Here is a 22,003-nt window from a genome sequence, read left to right as displayed (position 1 = left end):
ACTGTTACAGGCTGCTCAGAATTCCAACATTTTTATGAGGTCCTGCGGTCTGTAAACTTTTGCGGTAGACTGTACCTCCACCCTTGTTCAGCAGAACACTTCACATACCTATGGATTTGCTTTCATCAGTTACATCTAATATTCTGTGGCCCTCAACTGCATCTCATTTCCTTTTGGACCCAGACTATTTTTCTGATAGACTGCTTGTTGCCTGCTTTATGCACACTATATGTCTATTGCTTGTGTGAATCCACCCCTTGTACTTAATCCAAACTACAATATCATATGCCCATGTTTTATCTATAGCCCACATTGATGTTATTCTATATATGAATGTTATTCCTAAATTATATTTTTTACCATTGCCTGTAATCAATCAATCAATATATCGGCTTTATTATCAAGAAATGCATACATAATACTCAAATCAAATAGCCAACAGGCTAATTTCAAGTGCAGACAAAACTGCATGTACTAGTCACTAGAATAGCAGCTTGGGCTTGTTGGTTTTCCATCCTGCTAGTAACAGCGCAAAATGTAGACAAGGGACGAGACAAGAAGACGAGACGAGACACCGCAGCGCTTGTGGTGTCTTCTTGTCTCGTCCCCTGTCTACATTTCGCGCTGTTACTAGCAGGATGTACTAGTCAGTCATAGGAGAAATTAGTTACATGAAATTTAAACAGTTCAGTGATACTTCAGTGATATATAACTTCAGTGATGTAAAGATTTTTACATTCACAATGCAAGCTTAAACCCATCACCAGCATTGAAGCAAGAAAAAAGAAATTCCCATCCAAGTATGCAAGAGCAGGTCACTTCTTAATGTTTGAATTGATGATTTACACACTGAGTTTGAAAATTTTCTGTCAGCTTTTACAATTTCGTGGCAAATCATTCCATATTTTAGCATCATGAAATTTGGCAGTGTTCAGGTTATTTTATTAGTGCACGGCACTTCTTGATGTTGTCCCTGGCTCTTACAAACTCCTGACCCTGCTGCTGTTTGCCCCTAGGTTGGCTTCTTCCCAAGTGAGTGTGTGCAAGTGATCGGCGACAAAATTCCTCACAACCTGAAGATTCCCACAAAGCCAGGTGATGAGAACTCATTTATGCACTCGGCATTCTTTCCTCTTCCAAAATATATTGTGCCTAGGGTCTGGAATGTGTGCTGTATTGCTCGAAAATCTCAAATCAATTGAATTCCTTAAAAATAAGCAGCTGCACCTCTGACTTCATCAGCTAGCTGGCTAGCTTTCCAGACTCTAGAGGTAGCTGAGCTCTTGCTAGCTGTGTAACCATAATTCTAGTTGGAGATTTTATTCACTTGTAGAATTACTATTGTGCTGCTTTTGAGTGAAAACTGTTTTTGGATGCTTTCATGTTCTCATTGTGTGATAAATAATCTTGTTACAAGTCTTCTAAATGGCATGAGATTGCAAACCCATGAGCTTCTAGTTAACATCTTTTAGATTGTCATGTAGTAGTGACAGTGAAAAAAGAAAAACTGTGAATGGCAAAACTAGCGTTTTATTGGGCGAACTTTTGCCCACAAAGCAAGTTACACTCAAAGCACAGCAAAAGTGGCAAACACAGTCGGTGGTTGTCGAAATCTCATCTGCCGGTCAAGTGCGTCACTTTTTTACAGGAACCATCGAACTTGCCAGAGTAATTTCTGGTGCCCACATGTCCTCCAGAGAGTTCTACACCATTCACGTCACGCATACATGTAATGAGATTACACAGCACTTGGTGACGATAAACAGCAGATAGAATCGTCGATGACATTACAGAAATTTCCTATACATGCAGGCACGTCCCGTGCTGAGCAGTAACATTTCTTAGGCGTTGACAAGCGCTCACCCGAAAAAGTCCATGTGTTAATATATAGATTGATGCATTAAGGGGATATCTTTAATTGTGCAGAAGAGCGTATTTCATTGAATATGCAAACATTTTTCTGTTCTCGCAGCTTTCACATAATTTTATTTTATATTTTCATCTTGTGTCTGCTACTTGGACCTCAAGTATTATGTTTTACATGATATTCTTTGCATTTCTCATGTGGAATTAATTACTGGGTAGAACATGAAAAGGCTGTGCCAAAACATGCATGTAAGTAAAATATAAGGCTGAGTTTTCTTTAATTTAGACTTGACTGAATTTTTAATGCTTGCAGCAGGACATTGTAGTGACAAGCTGAATTGGACACTACAGTGTGTGGTAAATGGATGCAAGACCACTTGTAATACCTGGAACACTTTTTAGTTGCATGCAGTTTTATGACCAACAGTATTCTTAGAGAATATCCTTTGGAGTGACAGATCTCTGTTTTCAGTGTGGCATGTAACACTGACTAGGTGTATGGGTGAGGGTGAAACCCAGAGGAGGAAGCTTGAGTTGTGCGAGCACATGCATTTTACAGTTAGTACAGCCTTTGAAACCGACTGTTGCATAATCGGTCTCTGTACTTGTGGAAGTAGGGCCCTTTGTACTGCAATTTGTGGCTTGCATCACCTTAATCGCTGGGCTTCCTGCCATAGCTAAACACCCTCATCACTAATTGTGTGCTGGATTGCCGCCTATGCAATGGTCTTGTTTTTCGGCTGATGGCATCAGGCCCTGTTCACCGAGATTTGCGCCATAGCACTGCTGCAATTGTCATTGCCACTTTCATGACTTCCCCGTAAAGTCCTTACACTGTTTGAAGGTGAGAAATGGGAAGCAGTGGTAGCTGAACATAAAAGGAGGCTGTGTGAGTGTTCTAAAATGGCTGTAACCACTGTGTGAGTTTGTATGCACTGCACGAGATTTCACAAAGTGTTTGGCTTGGAACGTTGTGTGCTGCAGTGTTGCGGAAGCACGGCAAGCTGATTGCCTTCTTCCGGTCGTTCCTGCTGTCGCGGCCTTCGCGGAGGAAACTCAAGCAAAGTGGGATCTTGAGGGAGCGGGTCTTTGGCTGTGATCTTGGTGAGCACCTCACCAACACTGGCAGAGATGGTTAGTATGTTCCTCTTTCCACTATGTTTTCAGAAAAAACATAACACTTTCTGATTGAAATCACTGATGTGTGATGCTGGCATTGCACTTTCCACTGGCCAATGAAAATCAAGAGGCAGGTTTTAACCAACCGATTGAAGACTTGTGTGTTGCATAAGGGACAAAAATATATATATATTGCTTCAGGGATATTTTTAACAGTTTAAGTTTCTAAGCTGACATTTTGAAGGACCCTGAAACACCTTTCAAACTAATCATAGAATGGCCTCACTATTAAAGGACATTGTCTCACGGGTCTGATGCTGCAAAAATTTTTGAAATTGTTCAACTATAAGTGGAGTTATTGTACTACTACATAGCTTTCTCCCTCGTTCCATCTTCACTAGTGTGCTGGAAGCAACATTGCGAAGAAGCCAAGAGGGCAAAGGCCCGGTCAAAAGTTGCGTGTTTCAGCCGCCAAAGGGCTCGTTGTGGCACCCTGTGGCAGCCGCAGTAGACTAGGCTATGCAGCCTGTCGCTGCCATGTTTAGGCCACACGCCGCAGACACAGCTACACATAGTGCAGAGATGAAATTATATTTTTGTCTTTTTGAGATTGTTGGCATGTGTATTTTTCATTGATTTAATTAATAATTTAACATTAGCTATGATGCATTGCTGAGAATGCTCTCGCGATTGTGAAATCAGCCAATGGTGTTGCTGGGTCACGTTGCTGTCGGTGATGCTGCACGATACCATTGTGAAAGCAAGAGCAAGCGATCTCTCACCGTGTTTGACAGGAGATTGTAAATTCTCCTGGGCATGTAGTGCAGTAATGGCATTTGGCCCTCATGTTGAAACCAGCCTCGATGACAGATGAGCAACATTTTCTTGCGATGTTCAAAAAGTGTTTCAGGGTCCATTCAAATGGCTTGGCTTTGTCTTCTGGTTCACTGCACTAGTCTGCACTGGGTTATGTCAACACATGATGTGAAATAATTTGCATCATTTGCAGCTGTGAAGCTTGGAAGTGCTGAAACCATTCAGAATTAAAATTATTCAGATATTCACTGGGCAGAACAATCCGCAGCAAACCAAATTTTAGCTTACATGTCTGTACAAAGTGGAGGCATATGAACTTATTCATCCAATGAATCTGTACTGAGAGTGATATAGACGTTCCACAGTGAGCAGGCTGTCTGTCAAGCTGCAGTGGCTGCCACAGGCTCGTCGCCATTGATTGCCTTCTGAATCGGGTTCAAGCAGGTGTCAGTTGCCACCAGCTATTCCAATAACATTCCATTAAGAAGCTGGAGATCGCTTAGTAATATGGCACTATTTATTTCAAATGTGGAAGTGCAGAGGGAGGATGTGCTCGGTTGTGAACTACAAAAACACTGTCGGATACTTGAAGGTGTGGGATGAGAATGTGTGCGAGCTTCGTCCCCCTCAGCTGCACAGGGAGTGCCGGTATTCACAACCTTTCTTCATGTACACCTTTCCACAAGGCAAGCACAAGAAGCTTAGCGATGAGCATAGGAGTGCCAATTGCAGGCAAAGACTGGCAACCTATTGTCAGCAGGGACTACCAGGCTAACACCGGCTGCAGCAATAGCACGACGTTACTGCCAGTATGCCCTGCACAACACATCACGGAATGTTGAACTTCGATAAGTGTGCAAGTCAGTGCTACGTCGTTCCCATGCAGGCACGACCGACTTAAGCAACTTCACTTTCCATAGCAGTGAAGTCAGACTTGGAATAATATGCGGGCACCATGAGGTTTCTTTCTGTGCCGTGAATCGAACAGCAGGCAAGCGATCGCACAGCCGCTTGCAACATTTTTGCCCACGGGTTTTTTGAATACGTTTTAACCTGCGATGTAAGTAATCGGAAAACCTTTGGCAACAGGAATAACGTTGAAACCAGCCACCGTAAATGAGCAGGTCACACACACACACCTATTCCTGAGTGAAGTTATTGCACATACAGTTAGCAACAGCCTTGGAAATCTACTGCTGTAGAGGCTAGAATATAAGGGGTGTAAAACAAGCCTTGGGGCGCTACATTCATCGCCTTCAGCCTGTAGGCTTGCACATAATAAGATTGCAATGCAGAGAGAATGAATAAACCAAAGGTACTTGCACTGTCTCCGCAGCTCTAACCAAAGTGCTGCATCGTCTACCCGCTCACTGCTCACCTTCGGGGTCGAAATAGCGGCTGTCTGAGCTGTGCCTGCCACCTCTGTGCCAATTGTAAACAAGTGAGGAAACACCGATTAGAAGATGTTCAATGGTGGGCACTGTCAGATGATCAAATATGACAATGCCCATGGATATGCCACTGTAAAATTTCTGGACCCAAAAGTGATGACAGAGAGTGCAGCCCTGAATTAGGCATATGAGACAGGCAAAAAGAAGGACTTGAGGGTCATATACGTGTCCATAAGCACTTCATCTTTCAGGTTTTAACTAGCTGGTTTTTCTATTCTTTTGTGCACCCTTGTGTGTGAGTGTGTGTTTGTGCTTGTGTATATGAATGTTGTGTTAAGCTGTTCGTGCTGAAGTTTTTGCATGATGCTAGAAAATGGACGTTTCCTGTTTCCAGTGCCCTTGGTGCTCTCAAGTTGTGCCAAATTCATTGAACAGTTTGGGATCGTGGATGGCATTTATAGGTTGTCTGGTGTGACATCCAATATCCAGAAGCTAAGGTGAGTCAGGGAAGGATAAAAAAATCACATTTTTGTTAAAATATTTCCCATTGAGCTTTCTCTTGCAAAAATGACCTGAGACATTCTGTGCTTAAATTTTTAAAAAGTTGAGCCCAAATTCTGACCAATAGTCTGTGAACAATACATCTGACTGGGAGGCAGTCAAGAATACTGCAGCACGGTGAGCATAAGCGTATTTTCTTGTATGCTCTCACCGATTTGGGCACAATTAGGAGCTTATAATTTTGTAAGAGGCCGGCTAGGCTGCATCCTTAAATATGAAGAAGCATTACCTGATCTCGAAATGGAATAGATAACAGCCTTTCGTGTGGTTACTTCCTGTGGTCACCATGTGAAGTGCCAAGCCACATTGTGTTCAGTGATTAAAACTGTGTTTTCATTGTTGGATGAATAATGTCAATTTCAACATTACTGTGTGCTAAAACATGTTTTAATGTTTAGCAATTTTAACCAAAGTTTGTATGCATGTACTGAAATGTGTGCTGAGCACATATTTTTGGGTTTGATATTAATCTGCAGCAGCACTCATTAGGCAATTTTAAGGAAAGCCCTCAATCTCTGTTAAAAACATGCACACAAGAAAAGTTTTGATCAAAAATATTTTTTTATTGTTTTATGCGAAGCATATTACGAGAGCTCAACCCAGCTCCTCAGGCGCGGCGGTGTCGCCTTCAATACCACGTGACACCGTGACGTCACGACAGAGGAGAAGTGGCTTTGGCTCAACTCTTGCAAGATGGGCTGGGTGGGAATCGAACCAGGGTCTCCGGAGTGTGAGACGGAGGCGCTACCACTGAGCCACGAGTACGATGCTTCAAAGCGGTACAAAAGCGCCTCTAGTGAATGCGGTGTTGCCTTAGAAACGAGCTGTTTCTAAGGCTCAGGCGTGCGTCGCTTGCTCAGGCGCACATTTCGTTGCCGCGCCGAACGCTGCGTTGCTCGACGCTCACCGCGTCTAATGCGGGGCGCGTAGTCGCTGCGCCGTAGCCCATTGTCATACACCCCCTGGCGGGTCGGCGGGAACGCTTTCGCGTTCCACTCTTGAAGGCGATGCAGAGTAACGCATGAGTTGTTTCTTCGTCTAGCCGAACCAAATATAGCCAAGCAACAGCAGTTCACCAGGTTAAGCAGTGGTTCAACAACTAAAATAAAGGCTAGTATGCTTCGCATCCTGGGCTTAACCTTACGTAAGCCACAGCCATTTTTTGAGTTGCAACACACACATGTTTTGCATTGTATTGCATCCTTTGGCCCTACTAGCAGCAAATAAAGTTTTATAAAATGTGCTCCCATACCAGATAAGATACCATAAGTATGTATGAACAAGCAGGCATTTCCAAGGTTAATGATATTTATGTAATTAAGGAAATGGAGGCTTAGCTAACTTTGGAGCAAATATTTAAACAAGAATCACTACTCAACAAACTCCACAAGTTTAATTCAGGCACCTTCATGTTCATTGAGGCACTTTCATGTATACCCCTATTCATCTGCACATGATTGATCAAGTCACTTTCATGTGGGGCATGAAGCCACCTGGCTGGCTGCCATGTCGAACAATTGTTTTGGTGTCTTGCCTATTGTTACTCTTTTTCCAGTACATTAAGGAAACTCGCTGCAGAGGAATTAATAAGTATGTGACTAGTTTTCCAGGCCTCTTAAAGAGAAAGGAATGGCAAATGCTTTAATGGATTTATGGAAAGTAAGCTTAAGTGATAGATTATGGCCTGGAATATTTGTCAGAATTTGTTCAGTGCCAAGAGATTGGAAATACTATAGTGAAATGAACAAGCAAATACACATGTACTAAACTGTCTAACTTTACGTTAGTACTGGTTGTGGTATCAACACCAACGCGTCACAGTGTGCAGGTCTGAGGATCACTGAATTACAAACGCTGCTTTCGGTTTGCATCTTATCACACCATTACTTAGTCATTCATATGTTACATGAAAAGCAGTGCATGTCACTTTTGTTCATAAAGAATTATTTCTTGACTGCAGCATTTATATTTATTACCTCTAGAGCTCTGCTGGAGCATCGTTGTGCAAACATTTTGTTTTTATCTTTGTTGCAGGGTAACCTTTGACGAAGACAGAGTGCCAGACCTGAATGAGGAGGAGATCCGCCAGGACATACATTGCGTGGCCTCTCTGCTGAAGATGTACTTTCGAGAACTGCCCAACCCGCTACTTACGTACCAGCTTTATGACAAGTTTGTTGTAAGTGAAAGGCTTGCTCTGTGGGGATTTTATTGCATGCTATGTGAAAGCTCGACATAACTGCACTCAGACTTGCACATCTCTTCAGGCAGAGCACAATGGACATGCATTTTTCTTGCAGCATGAAATGTCACGGTTGGCATGGAAAGGATGGAGCATGCAAGGGCTTGGTCATGTCATTCTTCTAATGTCCCTTGTGTTTTGCAATGCAGGAGTAATGGATCACTTGCCATTTCTGCCTGGTGTATTGCTAGAGGTATAGGCAGCTTGTCAATTGAGCAACGTTAGCGCCATTGAGTGCTATCCAGCATCTCTGTGTATGTTGGTCTTCACACACGGCTACCTCTGCTAGTTCCTTCTCCATGCTGCGTGGGGTTTCACTATAAGACACAAATTGTGAGTCAGGCAAAGGCACAAGGGCTCACACAGGACTCACGCTCACGAACACCATCTCATCCCCTTTGGTACTTTGAGTGGTTGCTTCTATATGCAAGACTGCACGGAAACTAAAAGGGAGCTGTGAGTACTTGAAAAGAGACTGTTAGGATCAACCCAAGTGCCTGATGGAAACTAAGTTTCATTTATTGTGCCACATGACAACCACTCCAAGAAATATTTAACCTTCAGTTTAACTGCCAGGCAGCAACAGTATGCTTTACCGAGCTCGTTTTCGATAGATTGTTATCTTCCTATTCAAAATCAAACAAGGGTTTGTAAGAGATTAGCATTTTGTCTCGTCACTAGCGCTGCTGCAAGCATCATTGGCTGTTACGTTTTCCCAGATCGCTCAATCTTTTTTTAGTGGTCTCTTAAAAAATGTGTCAATGGGCGCGCGGTAATGTGCTCAAGCGTGCACCAGGGGGGGTAGGTGTGGTGGGTGCACATGAGTGTTTGTCTTGCCTGCCCTCCACAACACAAAGGCTGAAAAGGCTTTGTTGAGCTGAGATGGCCTTGGCTTCCCATGTGTTTGGTGCTGGATGTTACGAAATCTTGAGTTTTGGAGACTCGTTGAAACGAGAGGCAGGCGAAGCGTTCACTGTCCTCTGCCTGCGCTTTTCATGATAGTATCGTCCCACTGCAAGTGACCCTTGCAGCCATAGGAGAGGAGTGGATGTGAAAGCATTGCAGGCTTTGCCCGATAACTCCAAAAATTTTGCAGCACCTCCTGTGTAAAAAAAATTTGTCGGCAACTGCACTTACTTTGTCTAAAAGGCGGAAATACAATGTTGTGAAATTTCGATATAAGGAAGTAAAAGACTGATTTTGTAGACTTTAATTATATCAAGCTTTAACATTATTTGCCCCCAGCAGCGAGGCTCGTTTGAAGAATGCATTCATGCAGGGGCACAGGCATCTGATGTTGGGATGCACCATATTCATAGACATTGCCATTGTCCAATGCAGGGTCTACGAACCATGAATGCATGACATAGTGACTGTGGGCATGAACCACAACTTGGTGGCGCATACAGTCATGAAAATCTTCCCATTATGAATCCTGAAAACATTGTAGATATCCTTAATGTTAGTTGCGTGTACATGTGCCTCTTGTATCCTGCGACACCATGCCTATCAGTATGATTGATTAGACAGTCGGTGCCAAGAGTGCGATATGCCCTGGAGAGAGCATTATAGAGAGTTTTAGCATGTGTGGTATTCCGCTAATCGCGGGCAGATCCAGTGGAATACTGGTTGAGCTTGAGTGAAAACATGAGTGGGCCGCAGTGCATAGATCTTTCGCATTCTTTTCACATTGCTGGATGGGCCGTTCTGCCCATCCAGCAGAACGGCCAATCTGCCTGCGTTTAGTGGAATACCGGACATACTAAAGCTCTCTCTTGTCAACTTTATAGGCGCCAGCTGGTGGTACCATACATATCTTGACAAGGCCAGTCATATTCCCCTACATTCAAAACAACCGACTACCCCACACTTTCTAGATTCTAATGACCCACAAAATGATATTGGTATCAGTAGTGACGGTATTACTGTGCATTGGTGTCGATAATAAGGGGGTATTCTCACATTCTTCCCTCGTGACAGCTAGTTTTTTGAGATGCTGTTCATTGAGATTCTGCCCCTCTGGTCAAGGATGCAGGCACTGCTGTTTGAAACGCTACGGCTCTCAGAATAATTTCTATTGGTTATGCATCCCATTCTCACCTCCAACTCACACAGGGAGACATTGTCTTTCATCGACGTAAACTAAAAGATCAATAGCCTTCAAATTTTTTTAGGACCTCTATTCTTTGAGTTACAGGACTGAAAACTTGTAGAGAGAAGAGAGCACTGCCTTAAAGAAATTATTAGTCAAAATTTTCATGCTAGTATAGTAGATGTTTAGCCCTTTCTCTGCCACTGACGATTATAGCCATCATGAGAAAACACACCTCATAGTGTGAATCAGAAGCAAGTGTGTCTGCCAGCTTGCTCCTTGTTGCAGTTTATGACAGTGGATGGCAGTGCCTGTCAATGACAGTGGCATTGCGTGCAGTTTTTATCTTAATTGCGGGCTACTTGTGCGTTTGCATTGGAAACATGGCTGCCTGTGCATTGTAGTTCTGAGAAATTACTGGGAAATTTAGTAAAATTTTCACCATTTCCTGCAGTAGAGAAAGCGTTAGAATTTTCATGTGATTCCTCTAATTAATCCTTTCTGTGCCGTGTCTCTCACTGGCCTTTCTTGTTCTGTGTCACAGGCGGCCATGCAGCTTCAGGGCAACAACCAGTTGCTACGCATCCGGGAGGTGGTGAAGGAGCTTCCGCCACCCCACTACCGCACTCTCGAAACGCTGGTGCGCCACTTGGCAGTGGTAGCTGCTCACGGAGACCGCACTGGCATGACAGCCAAGAATGTCGCCATCGTCTGGGCACCCAACCTGCTCAGGTCAGTGCTCACCACGTCATAGGAACCATTGTGAAGTAAACAATAGAGACTTTTAGCGTGTCCGCTATTCTGGCAAACCAGGGCAGTTTGGGTGGATTACCGGATGGTAGGGGGCGTAAACCTGAGTGGCCGGAGTGGTGCAGCCACCTGGTGTCATAGAGCTCAGTCAGACAAACACGGAGCTAAAACTGAAGTAACCTACTTTATTCTGCTTCGCTGCTGGAGCAAATTTTCGGCAGCGGCGTAATTGTGTTCACAATTACGCTGCTGTCGAAAATGTACACCCTAGCTAAGAAAAATATAGTAATTGGCTCTGTGTTTAGGTGGTTGAGCTTTGCACCACCAGCTGGCACCACCAATCTGGCCACTCAGGTTTACGCCCCCAACCATCCGGTAATCCGCCCAAACCGCCCCGGTTTGCTGGAATAGCGGACACGCTAGAAGTCTCTATTGTCTCCACCAAAGGTGTAACAAGGCATTATTAACGTCTTCTATTTATCACCTGCAGGCTGTCACGATACTACAGTCAAACCTGGTTATATTGAACTTGCCAAGAAACATGTACCAGTTTGATATAAGGCATAATTCAACATAAACTTTTAAAGAATTCGACAACATAAAAGCACATACCATTTGTGAAAGCACTTTGTTGATGAAATGAATTTACTTTTGATTTATTGTGGCATGAAATAGTTGTGAATCTTCTTCTGCATCAATAACTTTGTTGCCCAGAAAAGCATGCATTTTTCAACGGTGTCCAAGGACTCTGAGCAGTTGAGGCTGCAGCCTTCCACGTTTGCGCAGAAGCGCCGCTACAGGGCAAGCTTATGCTTCACGTTGGAGCTGGTGGACAGAGGATCCAAGTTGTCCTCACTGTTTGCGTCACTCGTGTCTCGATTCACAATGTTGGCCTTGTTCTGGCAAAGTCCTTGTCCTCAAGCTCTCTGGTGTTGTGGCACCTCCGTCCACGGATGTACACTTGTTGACCGTTGACCTGTAAACAGCTTCTGGAAATGCTGACAACTTACTATATACTTTGTGCAAACTGGCGACAGCTTTTTTGCACCTGTCGGAACACTTTTCGTTGTCGTCATTGGCAATCCGGCAACCAGCTTGACGGACGCAGTTTGGATTGTTTCCTTCTTGTCAGCCCAGGGTGCTGCGGCAATGTCAGATTTCCTTTCTCTCTGCGCTCTACTCGATAATTTGCAACTTCACGGTGAATGGCAGATTCTGCCACATTGCGCTAGCTATTCAAAACCATAGGCAACACGTGGGAAAACAACCCAGTGAACTGATCCTGTCCTGCCCTGCAGCAAGCGACCAGGATTTTTAAGCGAGAACATTACTTGGCTCATTGTGCGACCCCGCCATCATGAGAAAGCCGTGGCAGAAAAACTGCACACAAATTACATCATGCTCATCTAACTAAAAGATAAAAGTGGCCATGGTGAGGCTCAATCCTCTGCCCCACCACCACTGCGACCGCTCCGCAAACGAGCATGCTAACCACTGCACCACCGTTGCATTGCGCCACCGTTGCAATAGGCGACAGTAATGGATATCTGTAAGGCCGATCCCAACTTAACTCGCCTTTCCAATGTATGCAATCACCACTTCGCAAGACACCGGAAATGACTTGGTGTTGGAAAACTTACCACGCATAGTGCACGAAGAAAGGTTCGCATCGACATACTACTCTGATCGCGAGGCCATGCTACTGTCGATCAACTTGGACCCGCAGACGCTGACGCCCATCGATGACGACAACAAATAAGATGCGATGTTCTTGGGTTACCCATTCGACGATGACTATGACATTCCCCCAGAGTATGAGGTGGAGTTTGCCTACGAACCCAATGAAGAAATGTAGTGTCAACAGGATGCTGCTGCTCGGAAAAGTACTATCATTGCTAGGCAAAGTGGTGTCATCGTGCTGAAAAGTGGTGACATCAAGAAAGAAAACTCACTGCAGTGTGCGTGAAACACTACTTTAATGAAAACTCTGCAAATAAAACTCAGCTGAGAGCGCCAATGCAGGAGCGGTAGTATATAGACGCGCAGGATCGAACTAGCTATAAAACAAACCGTGCAATGAAAAGTGCGTGAAAAATATTTCCTGTATTCCCACATAGTGGCAGCACATGACAGAAAAGAAAAAGTTAGGAAATTGGCGAGCCTTTTAAACATAGAGACTACGGCGTAAGTACTATACGGCATCGACCATTTTTGGACTTGTTCGCGGTGCCATATATTTACATCATTGACCCTCAAAGAGTTAATAGATACATACGCAAAAACCATGGTAAAAAATGAAAGGGCCCTTTTTAAAGACTAAATACTAAATATGCTTAGGCATTATGTCACTGACAGGGGAGCCCAGTTTGCAGTGTTGAGAGCAAAAGATCACAGATTTTGACATCTGCCACAGGCAGTGGGTCTATAGGCAGTTGGCAGGTTTTCCTCCTGCTGCTGCAGTTCAGTGCACGCATAGTTTCTCAACGTACAGGGATTACAGGGTCAAGAGCATGCTATCATGATTGGAACTCGGAGGATGTTATGTACATGCTTTCCCAGTCAACCCTGTTGCCTGTAAACCTGAACTACTCAGCGATAGTTTTTGTAGATGGCTTTCCTTTCCTGATATCTTAGCAGTGTTGTTTCAGACTTGTTTCCGAGTCCACCTGGGTAAGGCTTTTCTGCAATTTGCATGGGGAATCTTATAAACTTTGCCTAGGAATCATCCCTTAGCTGTTCGGTATGGCTCCACAATTTGCTGCTCATGGCATAAATTCAGGAGTTCTTACCCTAGTTTCCAAGAAGCCATGGGTGCCACAGGTCGCTTTATTTGAGTTTCATAAGCACCTGAATCTGTGTGTACACATGTCCTTGCCACCAATTTCTGCACTCTTCAGAGAGACGGGTAGTTTTGCTTGACTATAAGACAACCTAAATGACTTTGTTCACCAGAAAACAGCAGAGATGGGCAATACTGGTGGAGACATCACATTAAGTGTTTGTTTGCCAACATTTGTCAACATTGGTTACTGTTTTGCTATTCTACTTCTAACTTCACGATTTGTACATCTTATCTTTTGCCAGTAAATACTTTCTTGCCCGTTCTCTAGCCCCTTTAGTCCTTAGTGTACCTAACAAGCTCTGAACATTCTTATAGCACCCCCTGCATGCAATGTTCCAAACTGGAAACTGTGATGCGAATGTACGAATAAAAAATATAGTAAGCAGTGCGTGGCTGAGGCTACAGGTAATTTCTTGTTAAAAAATCAACAAAATGGTGCATTTCAAGGAACAGAACATTTAGCAGATTTCCGTAACCTTTCCTAAGCATATACAGTTAAACCTGGATGTAACGAAGTTGACAAAAGCTCGCAATTTTTCGTTACATGCAGGTTTTCGTTACATGCAGGTTTCGCGTTAAGGCTCGTACGAATGATGCAGAAACGAAACCAAATAGCTCAATATATCCGTGAAGGTGAACTCACCCTTCAAGCATTTATTTTACACCAAAAAACTGCGTAATTTCTGCTTGCTTCTTCGGCACAAGTGACGGCACAACACGCCGCTCCAAAGAAGCTAAATCGTGTAGAGCTCCTTCATCGTCGAGCGAGCCGATGAAACGGCGCATAACGTCCATTGCGTTCATCACCTCCTTTGCAGAAGGCACGTCACACGGATCTGCCTCACAGGCACCATCATCACCGCCATCGGGATTTTGCACGCTTTCAGCTACTGCTGCATCAGACATTTCTTCTGTAGCCACGGCGGCGTTGTCGGCAAACAAAAAGTCAGTCAGTTCAACGTCGTCGGGTACACCACCGTTAGTACATAGCTCATTCCACGCTTCGGCCACATCGGACGGAGTAGAAAGGTCTTCTTCCTCCTCCTTGTCGGCACCAGCCCGTGCGTTTTTGGCTATTCCGGCCTTTAAGAAGCAATTCGCGATAACTTCTGCCCTGACCTCTTGCCAGGAGGCAGCAAGCATCTCGACTGCTTGACAAATGTCGATCTTCATCTCCCGTGTCGAGAAGTATTTTCAGGATTAGTCGGCGCCGGTAACAGCATTTAAAACTGTTAATGACCCCTTTGTCCAGGGGCTGTATTAGGGACGTGCAGTTGGCCGGGAAGTAATGCAGTTCGATGTTCGACAGCTGCAGGCCCTCGACGTGGTGCGCCGAGCAATTGTCCAGCAGTAGGCAAACTTTACGGCCTTGCCGCTTGACGTCCTGGTTAAATTCCTTCAACCACTCAGAAAATATTGGCCGAGTCATCCAAGCTTTGGAATTCGCCACGTACTTCACGGGCATACGCTTCGTTCCCTTAAAACACCTGGGACAGGCACTTATGCCGACAACTAGCGGGACTCGCTTGTCTGTGCCGTCGAGGTTGGCACACAGCAGAATCGTTATGCGGAGCTTGCTCTGCTTTCCGCCGCGGCCGTCATCGCCTTTTAACGCTAGCGTGCGGCCCGGAAGCATCTGATAAAATAGAGCCGTTTCGTCGGCATTGTAGACATCAGTCGCCTCGAAGCGACTCAGGATTCCAGGCAGCTTGTCAGCCACCCACGAAGCAGCAGCATCGCTGTCTGCGGAGGCAGATTCACCGCTGATTACTCTTCCGACGACACCATGCCGGCTCTTAAATCCCTGCAGCCACCCGTTGCTTGCCTTGAAATCATCATGGCCCAAGATAGACGCAAAATCCTTTGCCTTCTGTTGCAAGATCGCGGCACCTATGGGTACATTTCTGGCTCTCGTGTCCAAAAACCACGTGAACACTGCCTTGTCCACATCAATGTATGTGGACAGCTTCAGTCTTTTTTTCTTCAAGCTTGTTCCCGACTCCACTGCATTTCTGATGCTGTGTTCCGCACTCAAAATTGTTGATAGTGTGCTCGCTGGAATGCTGAAACGGGCGGCAACGTCCTTCTTCTTCTCGCCCGCGGAGACTGCATTTAAAATTGCGAGTTTGTCTTCAGAAGACAGAACTTTTCGTTTTCTGGCAGTAGAACTCATCACGACCAGCCGACGACGCAGTTAGAAGCGGAGACGCACGACTACACGCCGACAGGCAGGCCTAGCACCTCCAAAACAAGCCGGACAAACCAGTACCAGAGCACAGTTGACACACGCACACGTGCAGAACGCAGGACAACACTCAAAATGGCGAATGCAACGCTTCCACAGAGAAAGAAAAAAAAAGTGACGCATGTCGTTCGTCGTGGAGTGTCGTTCGTCATCGTCCCTCCCCCTCTCCCTTCCCGCGCCCTGGCAATGAAAGAACCGGCTATCAGCGTTGCTTTTCAAGTGAATTCTTACACATAATTGTGTCTAAGCCGTTGAAGCAAATAAAAATCACTAAATAAGAAAATAAGAATGCTTGTCCTCAAATCCATACGAAGCAAAATAAATCTGAAAGAGAAATCAGCTGCCGATACCAATGCCACCTGGTGTCACGCTAGACAAGCAAAGCCTGAAAAGACTGCTACGTTAGGCACGGAGCGGCGCTAGTTGCCGCCATCATCATCATCATCGCTAACTTTGCTCTGTCGCGGCAATCCCTGGCGTTTGCGTAGCTGCTGGCTCCTGACAATATTAATATTCAATAATCTAGAGCATTTCTTTGGCCGAATGTTCCTTAAAAGTGCAAAAAGTAATGACTGATCAGCTTTGGGAGTTCGTTACATCAAGGCTAACCGCCGCAACGCGTTCGTTACATCAAGGTCGAAAATACATGGGCTTCAATGGGGGCAGCGTTGGGGAATTCAAAAACTTCGTTAAATTAAGGAATTCGTTACATATAGGTTCGTTACATCCAGGTTTAACTGTATACCAAAGGCAGCGACAGCTTACAACTGGCACTCCCCACCGCTTCCCCAATCTTCCGTCGTTCCTATTCTTCCAGGGCTCAGGAAACACGCCAGGTCCACTCTGCCGCCACCTTTTTTTCATGCTGCTCCTTCGTGAAGGCTTTCTTTTGTTGTTGTTGGGGGAATCGGATCCTACAAAAAGTGCAACCAATTTTGTACATACGCCTGACATTGGACATCATGCCACTACTAGCACACTCCCATGTGCTGACACGACATAAGACAAGCCCTGCCTGTACAACGGTTCCCTGGCCCATTGTCAGCCCCCTTGCAGTAGCTGCAGGTTCTGGTGCGCTATCTCATTCAACCTAAACCTTCATTTATATAGGCATAATTGTCCCAGAAACATTTTCAAACCACCGCAATCATTTAGAGGAGCTGGTGGAGTTGCGCACGAGTTTCAGTCTGCTGCGTGTTTGTCCCTTCTTCTCATAGCAATTGCTTATTGATTTTTGTAGCACCCTGCATTGCCTGTAGCATGTGTTATGCAGTTTATTGACCTTTAATCATTACTAGTTGCTTTTAAATGTTTAACCAATGCACTTTTACGACTTTCACCAGTACCTAAACAAATGCTTCTCTGCCAACTCCAGTTTTTCACCCCAATATCAAACTGAGTTTGAGCATTGAAAATGCTCAAACTCAGTTTGAAACTGGCGTGCCATAGACTGGACACAACTCCACAGAAAGCACTAAGGTGTAACCTCAACAGCCAACACTGTTAAAGTGCTACAAAGCCTGCTTCTATAGTCTTGAATTCTGTAATTCACAATTATCAGATTGTAATTAACAATTTAAAGCCTTTGTTGAGCTTAGTATGTTGACGGCGAACTGTTTTAGGCAGCATCTTTTAAGAAATTTAGGTTTCTAAAAAACGTGGATTTGTGTTTTGGTGAAATCTAATTAGGCCTTTCTCACTCTTATGTTCCACAGATTTGGTGTAGCTCTGGCATGCATACTTATTTATTTTTTTCTTGAGAACCACCTAAATAATGTCTCAGATTCGCATTTATGCTGTGGTGTTGGCAAATGCTGCAGGTCCAAGGATCTGGAGGTGGCGAGCGTTGGTGCCCTGCACGTCATAGGTGTCCAGGCGGTGCTGACCGAGTACCTCATCTGCTACGTTGATCTCATCTTCAACGACAAGATGCCGACTTATCCAAGCAGCCCTGAATCCGTAGAGAGTGAGTCCAATTTTAATTCTCATTTCCCCAGTTTTCAATAGCTTAGTGATCTTCACCTGTGCTCCCAGTCACTCACATTGAGGCACGCTTTCAGTATTGCACATCATAACCAGTGCTATCTGAGGCTACCTGGTGCTACCTGGTGCTACAGGCGTTCTGTCAGTGTCTTAGCTGATCATCAGGTGCTGAAAGGAATCCCTTCAGAATGAAGTTATTTGCTCACTGAATTGGAGATTTTCCCTTTACCCTTTAATGGATGGTTAGACATACTGTTCCTTCTTGTTTCAGCTTCAAGTACCGTAGAGCTTCCATCACATCTCATGATTTAGCTCTGTTTCTATGTGGCCAACAAATACTTATTGTTTTATGTTTGTGCTAAGACAGAATCATATTGCCTAGTGGCTACACTTCTTCATTCTTAGGCAGATTTGTCTGTGCAGTACACCTCGATCGATGTATTTGATGACACATTTACGACAAATGCTGCATTATGCTTGAATTTTAATAATTTAGATGCCTAGCAAATGCTAAAACATTTGGAGAATTGGAATTTATCTTGTGTATTTTTGGAAAGGAGAGTGCTAAATTGGTATGGAGATAAGCAGAGAAAATGAACAGGAAAGATGCATGTTCCCTGCTTTTTAATGCGTAAGCATTCTTTGGCAAGTACCCCAGCGAAATGTGTATGTCACCTGAGAAGTGTAATGCCTTGCATCTGCACAAAAATGCGTAATTTCCAAAGTTAAAACATTTAGTCGTTATAATAGCGTAAATTTAGACGATTAGTAGCTTTTATAAGCAATAGGGAACAATTGAAACCAAAAATAAAAATAAAAAAAATTGATCTGAGAGAAAACCCGTTCTTGTCAGGCTGCCTTGAAACTACTTTTCCGCATTGCGGGTGTGTGTGCAGAAAAGCCTGCTGTGTGGGGCTGCTGAGTTCAACCAGCTGATTGATATGTGATAACAGTTTAATAATAATAATAATAATAATAATAATAATAATAATAATAATAATAATAATAATAATAATAATAATAATAGATTGGCAGCATTAAAAAAAACTGGTTGCATCATCGCTGCATCAAAATCATAACAAAAAGGTAAAAGAGGAAATAGAATAAAAGAAGGGGGGGGGGGGGGAATAGCAGCCGTGGTGAAACCGGTTATGACGGCATTCCAGCTCAATTGATACGATCGCTTTGAAAGGGCCATACGGTTTCCTGGCAAATCATCTCCACACCGTTCAGTACACGGATTTCCTTTCTTTGGCACCGGAAAAGTGATGGGTAGACATGCATGAGCTATGAAAAGCCAGTAAGCAAAAGCGAAGTAACAGCCGAGCCAAAGAATGCTTATGCATTAGTAGACAATTCTCAGAATTTCTGTGGCATCTTTTTCATACCACGTTATATGAAATGTTGTATCAACTAGCCCAGCAATTGACTATCTTGTGTTCTTTTATCTTTTTTTTTTTACAGGCACTCCTCGAAGGGGCAGCAGGCCCAAGTCTCTGGCCATCTCCACCCCCACCAAGCTGCTTTCGCTAGAAGAGGCTCGCTCACGGGCGCTGTCATCAAACTTGCCTGGCAACCCACAGCAGAAGTACATCGACGTGGGCGGTGGACCCGAGAGTCTGCCAGCCAAGTACCACACAGTCATTGAGCTGCCCCATGGGTGAGCAAACAGCACAACAGCGAATTTGTGTTTAGCTTCTACATTTATGAGGTTTCTTGCATATCGTGCAGAAAGGATAGTTGGGGGGATGGGTATGTACCGAGTGTTTCGTAAGTAGGAATGCCTTGTATACATGACTCTCCCAGCTAAGCCACTGGCAATAAAATTTCGCACAGAGGTAACATATTACGGTAGTAATTTAACACCATGTTTTAAAAGCATTAACGTGCCTGTTACATCTGGGTGCATATTAAACTGAAGGGCATGTTAAAATTGGTCAAATACTGCCAAATGTAGCAGTAATGTGTTTGAGCGGTTTTTTCTGCCTCTTGTTTAACTTCACCTGCTAGATAATTAGTATATCAATTTTGTCATTCCTGTCGGGGTTGAATTAATGGATGTCAACTGGACTTTTTATATCTGATAAATTGTTCTATTCGCATTTTGTTATATGGAGGTTTAACTTCATTATTGAGGCATGGAAAGAAATAAAAGGAAGAGGAACATTCACAGCTGTAGGCCTCTAAGGTACCACAAGCTATCACTGTCTCTTGTCCCTAATTTTTCTCAGACAAGCTACTGGCTTTCTATAGAAGTAGGAACAAAAGAACTCATTTATGAGTAGTTGGGCCTCTCAAGAGATCAGTCACCAACTTCCGTCTCATTGCTTTTGCAGCTCTTCATATTTTCAATTCATGCTAGAGTTGGTAGCTACACTACTTTCATTGCCACATCCTAACATCATGCACATAATGCCATGTGTCACTCCGTCAATGTGTGCTTGTGTAAGTGAAATTAGATTTGTCGTCATCGTCATCTTGTGACTCTGGCTGATTGTCTTGCCCCTGTCTGTTGGTGCAGAAAACGAGGTAGCGGCAAACTTAAGAAGTCCCCGCTGGGATGGAAGTCGTTCTTCGCGCGTGGCTGGCACTCGGGTAGCACCAGAGAGAAGGACAAGCACGGACCAGGCCTGCGCAAGGCCAGCACTGGGTCGTTGCCTCACCATCAGAGCCTGCCAATACAGGTAAGGGCAGGTGCAGGGGCTAGGAAAGGGCTAGGGAAGGGAAGGGCTAGGGCGCAGTTCTAGGGAAGCTGGCCCACATAGCTTCACCTTTGTGTCACTGGTGAGCCTGCCGACCAATTGTGCAGAGTCTTTGGGATCCCCATATGGGGTCACTTTCAGTCTGGTGTTGGCTGATTTGAAGCAAGAATGGCAACACACAATAAATGAATACCTATTTAGGCACTTCTAATGCATACTTCCTTTTCTGAGAAAATAGGCCTGAAAATTGCGTATGCATTATAATTGGATACAAAACTGCAACTGCATTGCATTCGGAGCATTGACAACAACTTCCTGTCAGAACCATCATGGCCACCGTTGTCATCACAACGTGGCCGCAAAGCAAGCGTTTGCTTAGGTTGGCGATAATGATGTGCCATTTACATTATAATAGGTAATTGAAGACGGACATTATTTTATCTGCTAAGCATGCGCTAACAGATTCATCATGGGCTTTCAGCTTTTTCTAATCTTGTCTGCATTGCAGAATGAAATGAAAAAGTGGTGTAAGTTTAGGCGCAGTCCATCACGTCATTTGCAATGGCTGCAGAGTTGTTCAAAAAATGCAGAATGTTAGACACAGTGGTTTGCATGGAGAACAGTGTGTAGCCCATAGCAACAAAGAGTTGTCCAAGTGTGATTATGAAAAGCATTAAGTGTAAACAACATTCCATTCGGTATAGGCAGACTCTGCAGGTTTATATTAGAGGGTGTCAAAAATTTCAGTGTTGAAGCGAATTTGAATAACGAAAACCAAATGCGAATCAAGTAGAATATTTTTAGGATACAATTACAGTGAAACCTCGTTAAACCATAGTTGGCCAGAGCTAGGAAAAAGTATGTGCTAAACGGTAGTACTGCTTAACCGAAGTAACATGAGGTCGCCCACTTACCTGTCAAAAACGGAACTCTGGGAGAGTGCGAGGAAAGGGGAAAAAACATGCAGTATTTATTCACTTCGCGCTAGAAAAGTGTTATTTTTGTTTGATGCAGCGGTGGCCTAGCAGCAACGACAACGGCGTCAAACTTACCGAAGCTGCGAGCCAGCTTTTTAGCCAGCCCCCTCTTCTCTGCAAACACTCGCATGGCAGATTCCTTGTTGGCGTTGCATGTTCTCCGTGTGCGCGGGCAGTAGCGCTGCAGAAGTTGCGGGGCATCTCTTTCATTGCGGAACGTAACACACAGATTCTGCTTCCGTCGGGCTTGAATCGCCCATGCTTTCGCTTTCTGTGTCGTCCTCATCACTGTCGCTAGTCAACACTTTGGCAACAACAGAGGCAACGATGGCGAAAAGTCTAATCTCGTAGCCAACATCTTTTCACGGTCGCAGCAGCGCTGCCGAGCAACATCTTCGCCTTCCAAATGCCACACAC

General features: G+C 44.3%; 1 protein-coding gene across 4 annotated transcripts in view; it reads left to right on the top strand.

Moving 5' to 3' along the window:
- CdGAPr (GTPase-activating protein CdGAPr) overlaps positions 1–22,003 on the top strand; it is a 310,559-nt gene that overhangs the window by 272,132 nt on the left and 16,424 nt on the right. For all 4 annotated transcript variants that reach the window (XM_065427287.2, XM_065427285.2, XM_065427286.1 and 1 more), the window contains 8 exons: positions 1,017–1,095; positions 2,851–3,000; positions 5,587–5,689; positions 7,788–7,932; positions 10,632–10,819; positions 17,745–17,890; positions 19,372–19,567; positions 20,429–20,591. In XM_065427287.2, coding sequence (XP_065283359.1) covers positions 1,017–1,095; positions 2,851–3,000; positions 5,587–5,689; positions 7,788–7,932; positions 10,632–10,819; positions 17,745–17,890; positions 19,372–19,567; positions 20,429–20,591 — 1,170 coding nt within the window. The remainder of the gene's footprint in view (positions 1–1,016; positions 1,096–2,850; positions 3,001–5,586; positions 5,690–7,787; positions 7,933–10,631; positions 10,820–17,744; positions 17,891–19,371; positions 19,568–20,428; positions 20,592–22,003) is intronic.

This window comes from Dermacentor albipictus, chromosome 4 (genome assembly GCF_038994185.2).
Source record: "Dermacentor albipictus isolate Rhodes 1998 colony chromosome 4, USDA_Dalb.pri_finalv2, whole genome shotgun sequence".
Taxonomy (NCBI): Eukaryota; Metazoa; Arthropoda; class Arachnida; order Ixodida; family Ixodidae; genus Dermacentor; species Dermacentor albipictus.
Note: the sequence above shows the minus strand (reverse complement) of the source record. Positions and strands in the feature narration are given on the sequence as shown.